General features: G+C 36.8%; 1 protein-coding gene across 4 annotated transcripts in view; it reads left to right on the top strand.

Annotated features, from left to right (window-relative positions):
* Positions 1-8619: 8619 nt before the first annotated feature.
* The window catches only part of ING3 (inhibitor of growth family member 3), a 32407-nt gene continuing 27237 nt past the window's right edge, over positions 8620-13789 (top strand). For 2 of the 4 annotated variants that reach the window (XR_004672610.3, XM_008960706.4), the window contains exons 1-2: positions 8622-12912; positions 13152-13223. Coding sequence is in view for 3 of the 4 variants with exons in the window: in XM_008960706.4 (XP_008958954.1) it covers positions 12885-12912; positions 13152-13223 (100 nt within the window). In the remaining variant the exon portion in view is untranslated. Of the gene's footprint in view, positions 12913-13151; positions 13224-13789 lie in introns of all 4 variants that reach the window. The other 2 variants (XM_034964886.3, XM_003808641.5) reach the window with 2 other exon arrangements.

Genomic DNA, 13789 nt, shown 5'->3' on the forward strand with positions numbered 1-13789 from the left:
TGATGCAAGGTCCCTTTTCAAGTGCATCAATCTCCCCATCATTAAAGGGAATCTAGATGTATAAACTAATTCAGGTCTCAGAATCTAATATGGTGGTTCCAATTAAGATCCTGTTCTCCCCAGACCTCAAGTTTTTGGTTAGAGAGAATAAAGACAGCCTTAGTGTTTTGTCCATCTACTAATTTATATGAACCTGATTAACATTCAGCCATCAATCCCTGAACATTACTGAAGGTCAGATCATTCAGATTGCCACTCAGGCCATGGAGATATTAAGAGGACTAAGCCCACTTCGCCCCGGTAGTTAAATGTGGCTATTTGGCCCGTGCTATCTTGGATCCTAGCATCCCTGCTGCAATCAAAGAGTTCATACCAACTGCAGCATCTTCTACCAGCTTCCTTAGCCTACAAAGAATGTTCCCCTAGAACATTTTTTAAAGTTACTGATGTGCTCAAAATACATTTCCCAGTGTCTTGATAAAGGGAAAGTCTTCAGACATACTCAGCAGATGTGATTAGGAGGAGGGTGAAAGAAGAGTATTTTATAAATTCATTCCAAGCTTCCTATCTCCCTAAGTCTTGGGTTCATCTCTCCAAGGAATTTTTGGCACCTCAATCCATTAAATACAGGCCACCGTTAAATACTTATTTAGTCAACTAGTCAAACAGAACTGCTTCCAACTGCTTAAGCCTACAAGAACCAGATTCACTGGCATATGCCCCTACATGAAAAAATTCAGCCCAACCTAAAATTGTTTCTCTTGTCTTAGTTGAGCATCTTCACAATGCATTTACAATTCCATTCTCCCTATTATTTGCTGATATAAGTTAGAAAATCTTGCATATGTGGGTGCATTAACCTTTTCATCTTAAGTTTGACTTTGTATTTGGCCTTCTCTAAAAAAAAAAAAAAAAAAAAAAGAGGTGTTTTTATTTTTATGGCAGTGTAAGCTCAGAAATATTTGAAGATTTGGGGTCTCTGAGTTGTCCAAAACCTCTCACAGGACCACATTTCTGTTCTTCATGTCCTAAACTTTCATGGAAAAAAAAAAAGCATTGTGTTCACACAAGAGATATGGTAGGGCTGTGAATTTTTCTGATGCTACAATCCTACAACCGATAGGATCTAGTTTGAAGTTTACTGGTTGCAACACATTATTATTTTTTTTTGTCACAGTCAGACAAAAATTTTGGGAATGCATTGAGAAAATAGTTTAGTTTTCCACCATTATTTTTTAACTTATCCAGCACAATGTTAAAAGCAAACACCTGATCTTTAATTCTTCACAGCCTTCACACTTGAGGACAACATAACTGATACCTAAATCAGAGAAGGCAAAGAATAGAAAAGAAAACTACCAGCCAATAATCAACAATCCTCATGAGCATAGACACAAAAAATTCTCAAAATATTGGCAATTCAAATCCATTAGTATACAAAAAGTATTGCTATAGTATAACCAAGTGGGGTTTACCCCCAGAAACGCAAAATTGGTTTAGTCATCAAAAATCAATCAATAAAATTTACCACGTAATCTGAATAAAGGAGAAAAATCATATGCGATATATGAAATTTAGATAAAGCATCTGACAAAATTCAACACCAATTACTTATTTTTTTTTCTTTGAGACAATGGAGTAGATGGCATGATTGAGAATTACAAGGTAGCTGAGGATGTAAGAAAAGAAAAACAGAGAAATTACAAACTACAAAAACAGAGGGAAAATGAGTGATAATTAATGGTCCCAATATAAAACAAAGTAAAAAGTGGCATGATTTTGAGCATGTGATGGAGTGTCATAAAACGGTGTTGAAAACATTTTTCTTCAATTGCCCCACAGTTGTAATATTAAACCCCCAGAAGAAATGGTTCTTTGCCTTAGTATTAAAAAAATTATATAGTCATACTGATATAAATGTTACTTATTTCTAACCTTTTAGAGTTATCCTACAGACATCCCAATAAAACCTCCGGGGTAATCTCGTTACAGAGCAGAACATATTAGCAAACATGACAATGTAAAAGGATAGTTAAAGGAGGTAGAAAATTGAATGGGAGGAGATAAAGATAGGACAAAAGTTAGGTGCTCTAATAACTTTATCTTCTGAGGAAGAGTCAAGAGAGCCTGTCTCAAAATGATGGAGTTAGTGTTGTGTTAGAGTTAGTAGTAGGAATATACATACATAATTAACATTAAAATTGTAACCAATAAAATAACAAATCATAGAAGAAGCAATGTATCTCATCTACAATTAACAAATTAACAACGTTATAAACATATAATTTTGACTTCTGAAGGCATCTGTCAGAAGAATGTAGAACAGAAATAGTAATTACCTCCAGGGAACGGAAGGGAGATGAGGACGAATAGGGCAGGAGTCTGCTGCATTTTACCACAAGCTCTTTTACACTATTACTTTGTTACTACATTCATGTACTACTCTGAAAAAATATCTATCATCTGTCAATTCTTAATTTTATAATAAAATTGGGGGGACAATTAAATGACCACTTAGAATATAAGTATTTCAGATTACTGGTCTTTCATTTTACCATGATATTTGTTACTATAAATATAATATTTTTATAAACCAAGAGTAAGGGTAATAGTACTGAATTTTTTAAAATGGCCTATCAAACTACCTTTGACTTTTTGTTTTTTCTGATGAGTTTATAAGTTGGAAAAAAGACTAAGTATGCACTTTAAAAGTTCTTTAAGCACACAGAGTACTAATATAAGGAGAATAAATGCCTCTGAATTTCACAAAATCAACTACAAAAGAACATATGATTATAGTAAAGAGTATTGGGCTCAGCAGTACAAAAATAAAGATAATAAAATACTAGAACAGGCTACCAATAAAACTATGATCAACTATACATTAGTATTAGGTGATATATTTTACTTTCTCAATATTTATATACAATTGGTTTTTTTTCTTTCAAAAAAACAGTAAAACATCGGAGATATCAGTACTCAGGATATACCTTAAGAAGGTAAAAAAGTCATGGTTCCTGTATCTGTGGAACTTGTATTTTAAAATCTTTAATACATCTTTGCATAAAATGTGTTTTTTCCTAAAACATACAAAATTATTTTCTTTTGTTTTATTGTTTTGCATCTACTATTATTTTTGTTTTAGAAATTGGAGAAGTAGAAAAAGGGAAAAAAAATCTATGGAGGACAAATGATAATATAACACAAAAATTTGTTTATCACTGCCCTCTACTGTACAATTTTCTCAAACCAACATTGATTAAGGAAATGACAATGTGACTGATAGGCACGGAACACTAACCCAAGAATGTTGAGTATTCTTCAGCTATAATATCAATCTGCAGCAGAGTTTCTTAATCTCATTATTATTGACATTCTGTGTCCTGATAATTATTTGTTGCAGGTGGCTGTACTGCGTATTGTAAGACATTTTGGCAGCATCTCTGGCCCCTACTTACAAGATGCCAGTAGTACTTCCCCAAGTTATGACAACGAAAATGTCTCCAGACATTGCCAAATATCCACTGAAGGGCAAAATCACTCCTGGTTGAGAACCACTGATCTATAGGTTAGCAGTTCTATCTGTAATTCGGTTTCATTACAAATCAAAGCCCTAGGCATCAAACAATGTTATCTGTTCCCATGGATCCACTTATAAGCTATACCTGGATGGCACACAGAATTACTTGTTTACTCCATCAATTTAGTTCTGAAAACACACCCTCACATGTTGAACTAGATGACTAAGCTACTCAAATGATACCAAAACACTGATGGTGCTATCCTCTTAGTAACATCTTCTCCTGCCATCATCACACAATCATCCCAGGGTGAATATGTGCAACAAACAGGACTTCACCTGGCATCCAAAACAGACTCCTGTGTCTACAATTACTTAATTCCAAAACCTGAATTACGCTATTTCTGCTACCTCAGATGACCTTAACCTAGCATTCTGAATGTTGCCCCATGTTCCAGGATTTGTCTTGGCAACTAATTCTTTCCTCCACATGTTTTTAACCTCATTTCCTATTTGTGTATCTGCTTCCCCCAGATCCCTGACCTTTATGCGTCTGACCCAAGGCCGGTAATGGGACTCAGAATCCTAAATGCTTCATTTGCTTAATGACTTGGCTTCCTATTTTGACACTTGGACACCATCTGGACCCTGACAGCAATATTAACCCAGCATGAAAGTCTTTTGAGAATAAAATAGTTTTAAGAATAGTTGCAAAATATTGGACCAATTTTTTTAGAACTTAAAAAAATTTCAAGACACAGAACACCACATAGGTTGTCAATCCCATTGCTTTCATTTCGTGTTTGTGTGAGTACAATATATTTCTGATTATAAAACAATTTTAAAGTTTGAAAAATATAGAAGTAGATAAAATACAATCACCTAAAATTCCACCATCATTCAGAAATAACTATCGTTAACTTTTAAAATGTAGATGAAGCCAAAATTATAAATATGTCTCACGTATCTATCTATCCACATATACCTTTTTTTTCCAAAAGTACTATCATATGTCACACAGTGTTGTGACCTATGTTTTACTTCATAATGTATCCAGGAATGATATCCAAAATAATTAGCAAATCATATAGCAGAGGCTGGCCTCATTGATGCAAAGTTCTGGGGTGCCATGTTTTAACTCCATGGGAGCTACATAATGAGAGGCCCAGAAAGTCTCATAGGAAGGGTCAGCACAGACAGGGTGATATGAGACACTGCAGTGGCTCAGAGCAGCTGCTATTTAGAAGCATCTCAACATTTTAACAACTGGTTAGGGTTGTACCAGTGTAAATATTCTGATTAGCATCCCTGTGCATACCGCATATTAACATATAGTTAGTAATCAAAAACATGGTATTTAATGACTACAAAGTCTGACCTGTAGATATTTTATGCATTGCATCTTTATATTGGTCTCTATCACTTTTTCCTTTTGCTAAATCAATAAGGTCATTATCCACTAAAAAAACTCTACCATATCTCAATAAAATTTATGTAAATTCCTCTTGATGAATCATCTAGTCCCTTCCTCAAAATTTCACCATATCATAGCATCTATTACATTATGTTTAAATCATTTCCTGAACCATCTATTTGTCCTAAAAAGTTATATGTTCTGCAAGAACAGGGACTGTGTCTTGGTCACGTTTTGTACTATTGGTATTTGTTGTTCAGTAAGCATTTACTGAAATAAACTGTAGTAATATTATTTCTCAAATTCCCTAGATGTCTTATTTATTAGGCTATGTTAATATTTACAACTTCAAAGAGTTTTTTAAAAAATATAGAGCTTCATGAATTACCATATTACTTTCATTTTCCCTCTGCCTATCCTTTTAGGTTAGCCTAATTAAAAATCACTGTGAAGGGGGTTGACCTACTTCTGTATTTGAGAATTCTTCAAAGAATTCTATTTAGAATATTCTTCTCAGCATTCCAGTCCAGCTACTTGGATGACAATTGGAATCCCATTTTCTTCACAGAGCTTAATGGTTAACAATCATGACAACTTTATGTTGCCCTCTCTATTCTGAACTTGGAATCTTATGAACTTGTGCTTAATACTCATGCATTCATTCATTCAATAATTCATCACATCTTTATTGAACTCATATTACCTGCCAGATCTGTGGATCAACAGATGAATAAAACATGGTCTCTGCCCTTGAAAAATTCCAAATTAGTTGGAAATGCAGGCTGTAGACTACAATGTAGTAAGTCTCATAAGATATTCATGGGCAGAGTATAAAAAAGCACTATATTGTCATACTTATAGACTCTATTTCCTCAATGGTAAGAATACTTTAACCTACTTTAGAAAAATACTTTTTACCCTACTAGCAAAATAAGTATTCCTAAGACTCTACTTATTCGGATTCATTGAAGACAAGGTAAAAAATCAAAATAAGAAAAAAGCTAAAATTTTCCAAACACCACTTCTTGTCAGTATCATAGAGTACCTGTGTGATACTGGAGAGAAGACAAGGAAAATCTCTGGAGCATTTCCAGCAGTGTAAAAAATCCTTATAGTCACTGAAATATTTTCATATTGTGTTACAAAGACAAGATGCTTGGTAATTTATATTTACATTACCAGACTCAAAAAAATGAATGTTAGAGAGCCTAAGTCTTTCAAAATCAAACCTGGGGAAATAGTTACAGACAATTATGCCATTGTGTATAAATATATTTATCCTGTGAGAAGTATTTAAATATACTTACCTAGCATATCCTGCACCTGAATCATTTAATTTTAATAAGCCCCTCCTCTATACAAGAATATTATTTTTCAGAAATAATCATGAAATTAAATGAATAATGATAATGAACAAAATAAATTCAGAAAAGGCAAATTTTCTTTTTCTCAAACTTCATCATATAATCATGCTTGTAGTGAATAATTAACAATAGCATTTAAGAAAAAAGTAATGATTAATCTTTTTAATTAGATTTAAGCATTTTTTTGGAAAGAAACAATGGCCTGTTACACTAATGAGTCACTACATTAAAATGTTATAGCAATTAAATAAAAAACAAGTAGAATAACCATCCTAAAATAATACATTTCCATTTTCAAAATATTCAATTCAGTAATGTGTTTCACATTTAAACTAAAATTTGCATTTAGTAAACAAAAAAATCCAAAAATACTACACCTAGCAGTTCAGTTTCACTATTTTAAATTTAAAATACAAATAAAAACTCCAAGTGATCATATACAACTGAAATAACTCAAGTTGTATCTTGTCTTTTATTGCTAATCAACTATTTACATAATGTCTCAGTTATTAAAATTTCACCAAAACTGAAGCTAATGTTTAGACCTTAGACTATCAAAATGTTTTTTCCAGGAGAAATATTTCATCACTGACATTGTTTAGAATTGCTGGCACATGGTGGTAATAAAAAGCAGGCTGTAAAAGTCAGTTTTATTATTGTTTTTAAATCCTCTAACGACAATACATCCCTTTATTTGCCTTCTCTGGGGTGACTGCTTCGACTGCAGTGCCCTTGGCATGGCACTTACCAGATCATTTATCTCTGTACTGTCAATTCTACAAATAATGTTTTTCCTGATTACATTTATGTGCTGGACACTGTGCTAGGTACTCTTAAACACTGTCTCCTTTGAGACTTGTCATAATCCTACAATGCAAGTGTCCTTTCTTACTCTCATTTCATGAATGAAAAAACAATTTAGGGACTTTGAGTAACTTGGTTCAGGTCATATGAGTAAATAACAGAGACAGGAGTCAAACTCAGGTATGATTAAAAAGCCCGTAACCACCCAATCCTACATTCCTTATTCATGCAACAAATATGAACTCAGTGTCTTCTGCAAGCTTGTAACAGAGCAGTGCATAAGAAACAATCCCTATCAGCCAAGGGCTTGAAGATGAGTTAATCACTCTACTTTTCCTAGAGGTGGCCACTCTCCTATTTCTATCATCATAGATTACTTTTACCTACTCAGAAACTTCATCTAAATGTCATCCTAGAATATGTACTCATGTGTGCCTCCACTTTTTTTCCTATTCTCTCCTTCTGGAACTCCTCTGAATCAGGTATTGGAAATTTCAAATTGATTCTCCAATTGTTACATTTTTTATTTTTATTTTTCTTGTTTGTTCTACATCCTGGGTTAATTTCATCAGTCATGACTTCCAGTAGTCACATTTGTAGAATTCCTTTTTATTCTACCTGCAACAATTTATTCACGTCTTCTTTTCTTTCAGTGTTTTGCAGTGTTTCAATGTGAGCTCACCATCAACAGTTGCTCCTCTCTGTGTCCTAGGACGAGGAACATCCCTAAAGGATATTATTATATATTATTGTATTTGCCTCTCTGGGGGGCCCCTCATCTTTTGCCAGACCAGACCAATTTTTACTGTCTTGTTTAAAGGGTCTCTGCACCTTGTGTGGAGTCTGAATTTGGATTCCACACCATGCATGGTACAAGTTTGAGGTCTAAATTCCTCTGGGTTGCCTTTTCACCCATGATCTCAGGTGGATGGTCAGAAAGCTTTATTGTTGTTTCCCCAGGCAACTGCATAGGAGTAACCCTTCATGATTACTGGTTTATTAGAAGATGGTTAGCGTTAGCTCCCTGCAAGCACAGTACCTGAGGCTTGTGATATCTTTACACAGTCAGAACCCAACAATTAAAGCCCATAAACTCTCAAGTTCTTTCAGCTTAAGCTCTTATTCTCTACACCAACTTTGAGTTTGCTCTTATTTCTGGTACCTGCAGATTTCATTCTCTGTTTTAAGTGTTATCCTTACATTTCATCCAGAATTTCTATTTGTTTTGAGGGAATGGTTTTGTGATGGCTTTGTATCCAGTAACCCACCATCTATCTCAGTATTGTCCCTCTACCATCCACTGAACGCATAGAGAGAAGTCCCCTTGGCAAAACCTCCTTAACTATCCTCCCATTAGACACTTGCCTTCTTCCTCTCTCTCCTCTTTTACTCCAGATTCTCCACCACCAACCTCCTCTTTTACTCCAGATTCTCCACCACCTGGGCAGCCAGCCCAGGAAATTAGAACTTTCATAAAGAGGTTTCTTTAGTAGGTATTAGGGGAGGGGGGAAAGGCTGAAAACATCCACAGGTGTGTAAAGGGAAGACTACCATCATATTGATGCTGCTTATAACCAATCCAGTGAGTGACTCGATGACTTTCAAAGATGTAAAAGTCGGTTTACGTCATGACAGCATTTTACTCTTCTTTCTTTCCACATCACAGGGATGATGCACACTGCTTGGTGCAAAGTTTAAAAAATTTCACTTCAAAGTTTTAATAGGTTTCAAGATGGTAATTTTCTTTGTAAGATAGGGAAGTGTTAGAACCTTAAGACTTCAAGCAAGGGTTCCTCGAGAAACATGCTATGTGAGGGATTTAAATTTCCCCTTGTCTTAGACTCTGGTAAACGGTCATATTCTGTATCTACTTTTCAATCTTATCCCTAAATTTTAATTCCTTCTATTTTTATTTACCTAGTAGCCTTAACTGCAGTAGTCTTTTTTTTTTTTTTTTTTTTTTTAAGACAAGAGCCTGGCTTTGTTGTCCAGGCTGTAGCGCAGTGGTGCGATCTCGGCTCACTGCAAACTCCGCCTCCCAGGTTCACGCCATTCTCCTGCCTCAGCCTCCAGAGTAGCTGGTACTATAGGTACCCACCACCATGCCCAGCTAATTTTTTGTACTTTTAGTAGAGACGGGGTTTCACCGTGTTAGCCAGGATGGTCTCGATCTCCTGACCTTGTGATCTGCCTGCCTTGGCCTCCCAAAGTGCTGGGATTACAGGCATGAGCCACCGTGCCCAGCCAACTGCAGTAGTCTTACACAGCCTTCCTGGCTTGATTTCTCCCTTGAATTTAGTATGACAGTGGCAGAATCACACCTGTAGGTGAGATAATCCTAGAGTTCTGGTGATGTCCAACCTTAAGAGAAGCAGGGGCACAAGGTGGAACTAACAGCAGCAAAAAGGAATATCTGCAATAAGAGTAACTTAGGAGGACACATGTGATATTAATAATCATGGTAATAGCAGCTGAAGTTTATTGAATCATAACATTCATATGGCATTAATATAAGTGTTTTGCATAGAAAATACTTCAACCCACACTCCTATGATTCTGCTACTGTTTCTATTTCCCATTGACAGATCAGGAAACAAAGGCACAGAGTGTTAAAATTACTTTCTCAAGTTTATACAACTAGCGTTAGAGAAACTGACAAAGAGGGGAAAGGCAAGGGAAAAAGTAGAGCCTCTCTGGGGGCTCTCACCAGCAGGAGTTTGTGGGCCATGTATTTACTGTCCTGTACTTCTGTAAGGTTGCCAGTCTCTGTGTCTTTTCATTCCCAATTTCAAATCATAAGAAAATGCATCTGATAGGTCCAGCTTTGGTCAATCCCTGATAAATTAATGAGTTTTGATACAGACATGATCAATCCATATGAGGGGCACTCCCTGGAAATGCAGTATTGGTTTTAAGTAGGCAGCCACTCAAAAATGGTATCTACCATACTGACCTAATTATGTAAGAAGTTATCACGAGCCTATGCAAACATAATTGTTGCAGCTCAGCTGATACATGTTCCAACAATAAGAGTTACATTATTTAACTAAAATATACAGTGTGTAAGTTTTATTTTTGGTTTCTGTGGAGTGTGTATTTATACTGACTGAATTGGGAACGATTTATTATCTCATTTCCCTTAATATGGAACACTCCCTGAGGAAGCTCAGTTTACACTGAAATGATGTACTTCTATTTATGATAGCATACCATTTTAGCTACTCTGAAAGAGCCACCTGGCAAAAACAACTAAAAGTGCTAGATTTAAAAAAATACACTGATGAACTAGTAGGAAATTAAGGAATTTTCAGAAGGAATATAAAAGGGGAAAAAGAAGGAAAATGAAAATATCCTGAGAAATAAGTGCAAGCCAAAGTAGGCTTTTGTTCAGAGACTATCTGTCAAGTTCTGGACACCTAGAGCTCTTACTTTAATAGCTGTGCAGCATGCCAGGGTCAGAAGATAAACCCAAGTATCAGTTCAAAAGGAAGAGTCTTACAGCAGACAAAAATCTGGGGCCCCAATGGACTATACTCTCCATGTAAGGGTAAATGACATATAAGCCTCATGCACAGAATAGGCCAGTAATGAAACATGTCTGTCTTGGCCTTGGAGCCCAGTAAAGAAAGAAAAAAAAATTCTCATCTGAGAATCTGTAACAATCCATTTGGGATAGAGGCCCAAATTCAATCTATCTGTGCAGTACAATAAACCTCAAGTGGACAATTTAATCTGGTCCTAGGGGTTTATGATGTCTCCAAACAAATTGACAAGCAAATTCTAATGCTCTCCATGAAAACTCAATTTCAACTCCAGCTCAAAGAATCCTTATGCTTATAATCCCAGAAACAGGAATTGAGAGTCCAAAATCGCAACCCAACAGGAGAAAGGCACCATGAGCAAAAGTGTCCATTTCTGAAGAAATAGCACTAAAAGGCCCATAAATGTTTCAATATTAGGTTTAACAGAAACAAGATACAGACTAAATAATTTGTATAAGAAATTAGAAGATGTCTTGAAAAGAGAACCGAATAGAACTTCCAAACCTGAAAAATTATGAAAATTCTAAAATAAAACATATAAAAGAAAGATTAAGATAAATAAGAGAATAAAGAGAGAAAGTCTTAATGGAAAAAATGAGAAATAAGCAATACTGAAAAGACAAACGCTGAGAATTTTCTAGAATTGTTGCAGGGCACCAATCCTGAAATTCGGGAATCCCCTCAAATCCTAAGCATAATTTTAAAAATTTAAGGAAAGAAAAGGGAATAAGGAAGGAATTCAGACTTAGATCACTGCAAAACTGCAAAAAGATGTCAAAGAGATGTTAAAAGCAGCCAGAAGAAGGAAGGATGGGAAACGAAGAAAGGAGGAAAAAAAGAAGGGAGAAAAAGATCGAAAGTACTTGATTTTCGATGGAAGTAATGAAAAAATTAACTAGAAACTATAAAATTCTAATTCTTATTAGGATCGAAGTAAGGTTCCGTTGAGATTCATCATGATTCATCATTCACGACAGGAAAGTTTCCTGCTTAAGAGCAGTGAAAACCTTGAGTACAAGAGTATGTAATGGAGAAGGAAAGCAAGAAACACACACACACAGTTTCAACTGCAATTTGAAAAATAGAAAATGAACAATAAATTATGAACTAATGACAATTTCCCCAGAAAATCGAAGAGTTAAGAAGAGTGGAAAATAACAATATCTAGCATTTATTGAGTGCAAGAGTTTTTAATAGAAAACAATTTAAAAAGAAACTGAGTAGGGACGTACTAAATATATCACAGGAAAACATTTGCTGGGAGAGGTCGAAAAGTAAAAACTAAAGAACGCCGAAGACAACCAACCTCGAATATGGACTATTTACTCAACATAAAGTTACTGTTATTAACAGCCTATTCGAAATCAAGGCTCCATCCGTAATTCATGGCTGCTCACTGTGATGATGAAGATTATTATTATTATTTGCGGATGCAGATTGTATGTATAGATCAATTACATTATAATGACGATTAGATGGACCGCAAACTAGAATATATAAGTGGCTACTGACACTATTTGTGCATCTTTTAATCTGGGAAATGTATATTCACACCATAGTCTCAGTATAAACTATTTTAAAATTACATGTAAGCCAACCAGGTGTCTCTTTTATATTTTAGAGTGAATAATGAGGATAAATTCCAGTAGAGAGTTCTATTTTAAGCAATCCAAATTCCCCGAACTTTGCTGATTATTCTAGTGTTTAGAACCTTTGCTATTTGCCTGGCACTTCTTGAAACCCATAACTCACAAACGCCGGGGCATGGAATCACATCAAAGAACAGGTGAAAAGTTGTTCCTAGTTGTGTTATGCAGGCGCATACAACTCCCGCCATTCTCTGTGCAAAAATCAACAAATAAACAGAGGCACCGCATTTCGGATTCTGTTACGCACTGTTTGCAATGGCGCCCGGTATTCGTAGTTTCTGCGAGGGGAGCCACCAGCGCGCCAACCCTCGCTGAGGAGGAAGAAAACTACATTTCCCACAGAGGCACGGGGGCGAACACCGGCCGGGCTACGTCATTGCTTCAACCAACCAATAGCAGCTCCGGGCGGCAGTGAGGCAAGCGCCGTCAGGCGCCAAAGTGGTTTTTTTTTTTTCTTTTTTTTTTTTTTTGCCGGAGTCGAGCGGGTGCTGCTAGCGGAGGCGCCATATTGGAAGGGACAAAACTCCGGCGACAGCGAGTGACACAAATAAACCCCTGGACCCCCTTGTTCCCTCAGCTCTAAGGGCCGCGATGTTGTACCTAGAAGACTATCTGGAAAGTGAGTGCGCGGCGCTGGCGGCGGCCGCCAGTGGGACGTGCGGGCGGGCAAGAGCGCGAGTGGACGGGCAGCGAGATGGCGGGAGGGAGGGGGCGGCGGGGGATGTTTCTTTCTCACGGTAACTGGCAGCCTCGTTGTGGGCTGCCGGCCCCCTCGACCCCCCTGACGCACGCGCGCAGTGACGTAAGCGCGTATTTCGCCGTTGGCCCCGCCCCTCTGACGGACTCTCCCTTTGACAGTGATTGAGCAGCTTCCTATGGATCTGCGGGACCGCTTCACGGAAATGCGCGAGATGGACCTGCAGGTGCAGAGTAAGTCGGCGCGTCTACTACTCCTGTTCGCTGCGCGCGTTCAGTGCCAGACTTGCTTGTCATCACTGCTAGCGCCTAATGCTCTTTCACTGTCCTCTGGCTCACTCCGCTAGTGCATAAGGAGTTGTCAAAAAGAACTGGCAGCCCTGAATCTCACCTTCTCCTTCCCTCCCATGCTACTTTTTCCTGGCTTTTGCAAGAGCAGGAGGCATTGGGACACGTGTATTCCTTTCTAGAATGTGGGATTGTGCAAAAAATATTTCTCTACCGTCATTGACATAGTTATCTATGTTTCAATGGACGTCAGCATAATAAATGTTGAGATGTTGTCTTGAGCCTTTTCGTATCGAACTTAGATTTCAGCATTTATACTTATTTTAAAGTTCATCCTATTCACAGTTTTTCAAGAGTGGAAAGCACAGAAGCAGAGGTTATATATAGCTCTTTAGAGACCCTGGCAAATGTCAAATTTTGAAAACTTAGTTACACATTATAAGATACATTTTAAATTGTAACAGAATCGTCATTTTCTTGGTTAAAATGAGTGACAGAAATTAGATTTCACT

The sequence above is a fragment of the Pan paniscus genome, chromosome 6 (genome assembly GCF_029289425.2).
Source record: "Pan paniscus chromosome 6, NHGRI_mPanPan1-v2.0_pri, whole genome shotgun sequence".
In the NCBI taxonomy this organism is placed as follows: domain Eukaryota; kingdom Metazoa; phylum Chordata; class Mammalia; order Primates; family Hominidae; genus Pan; species Pan paniscus.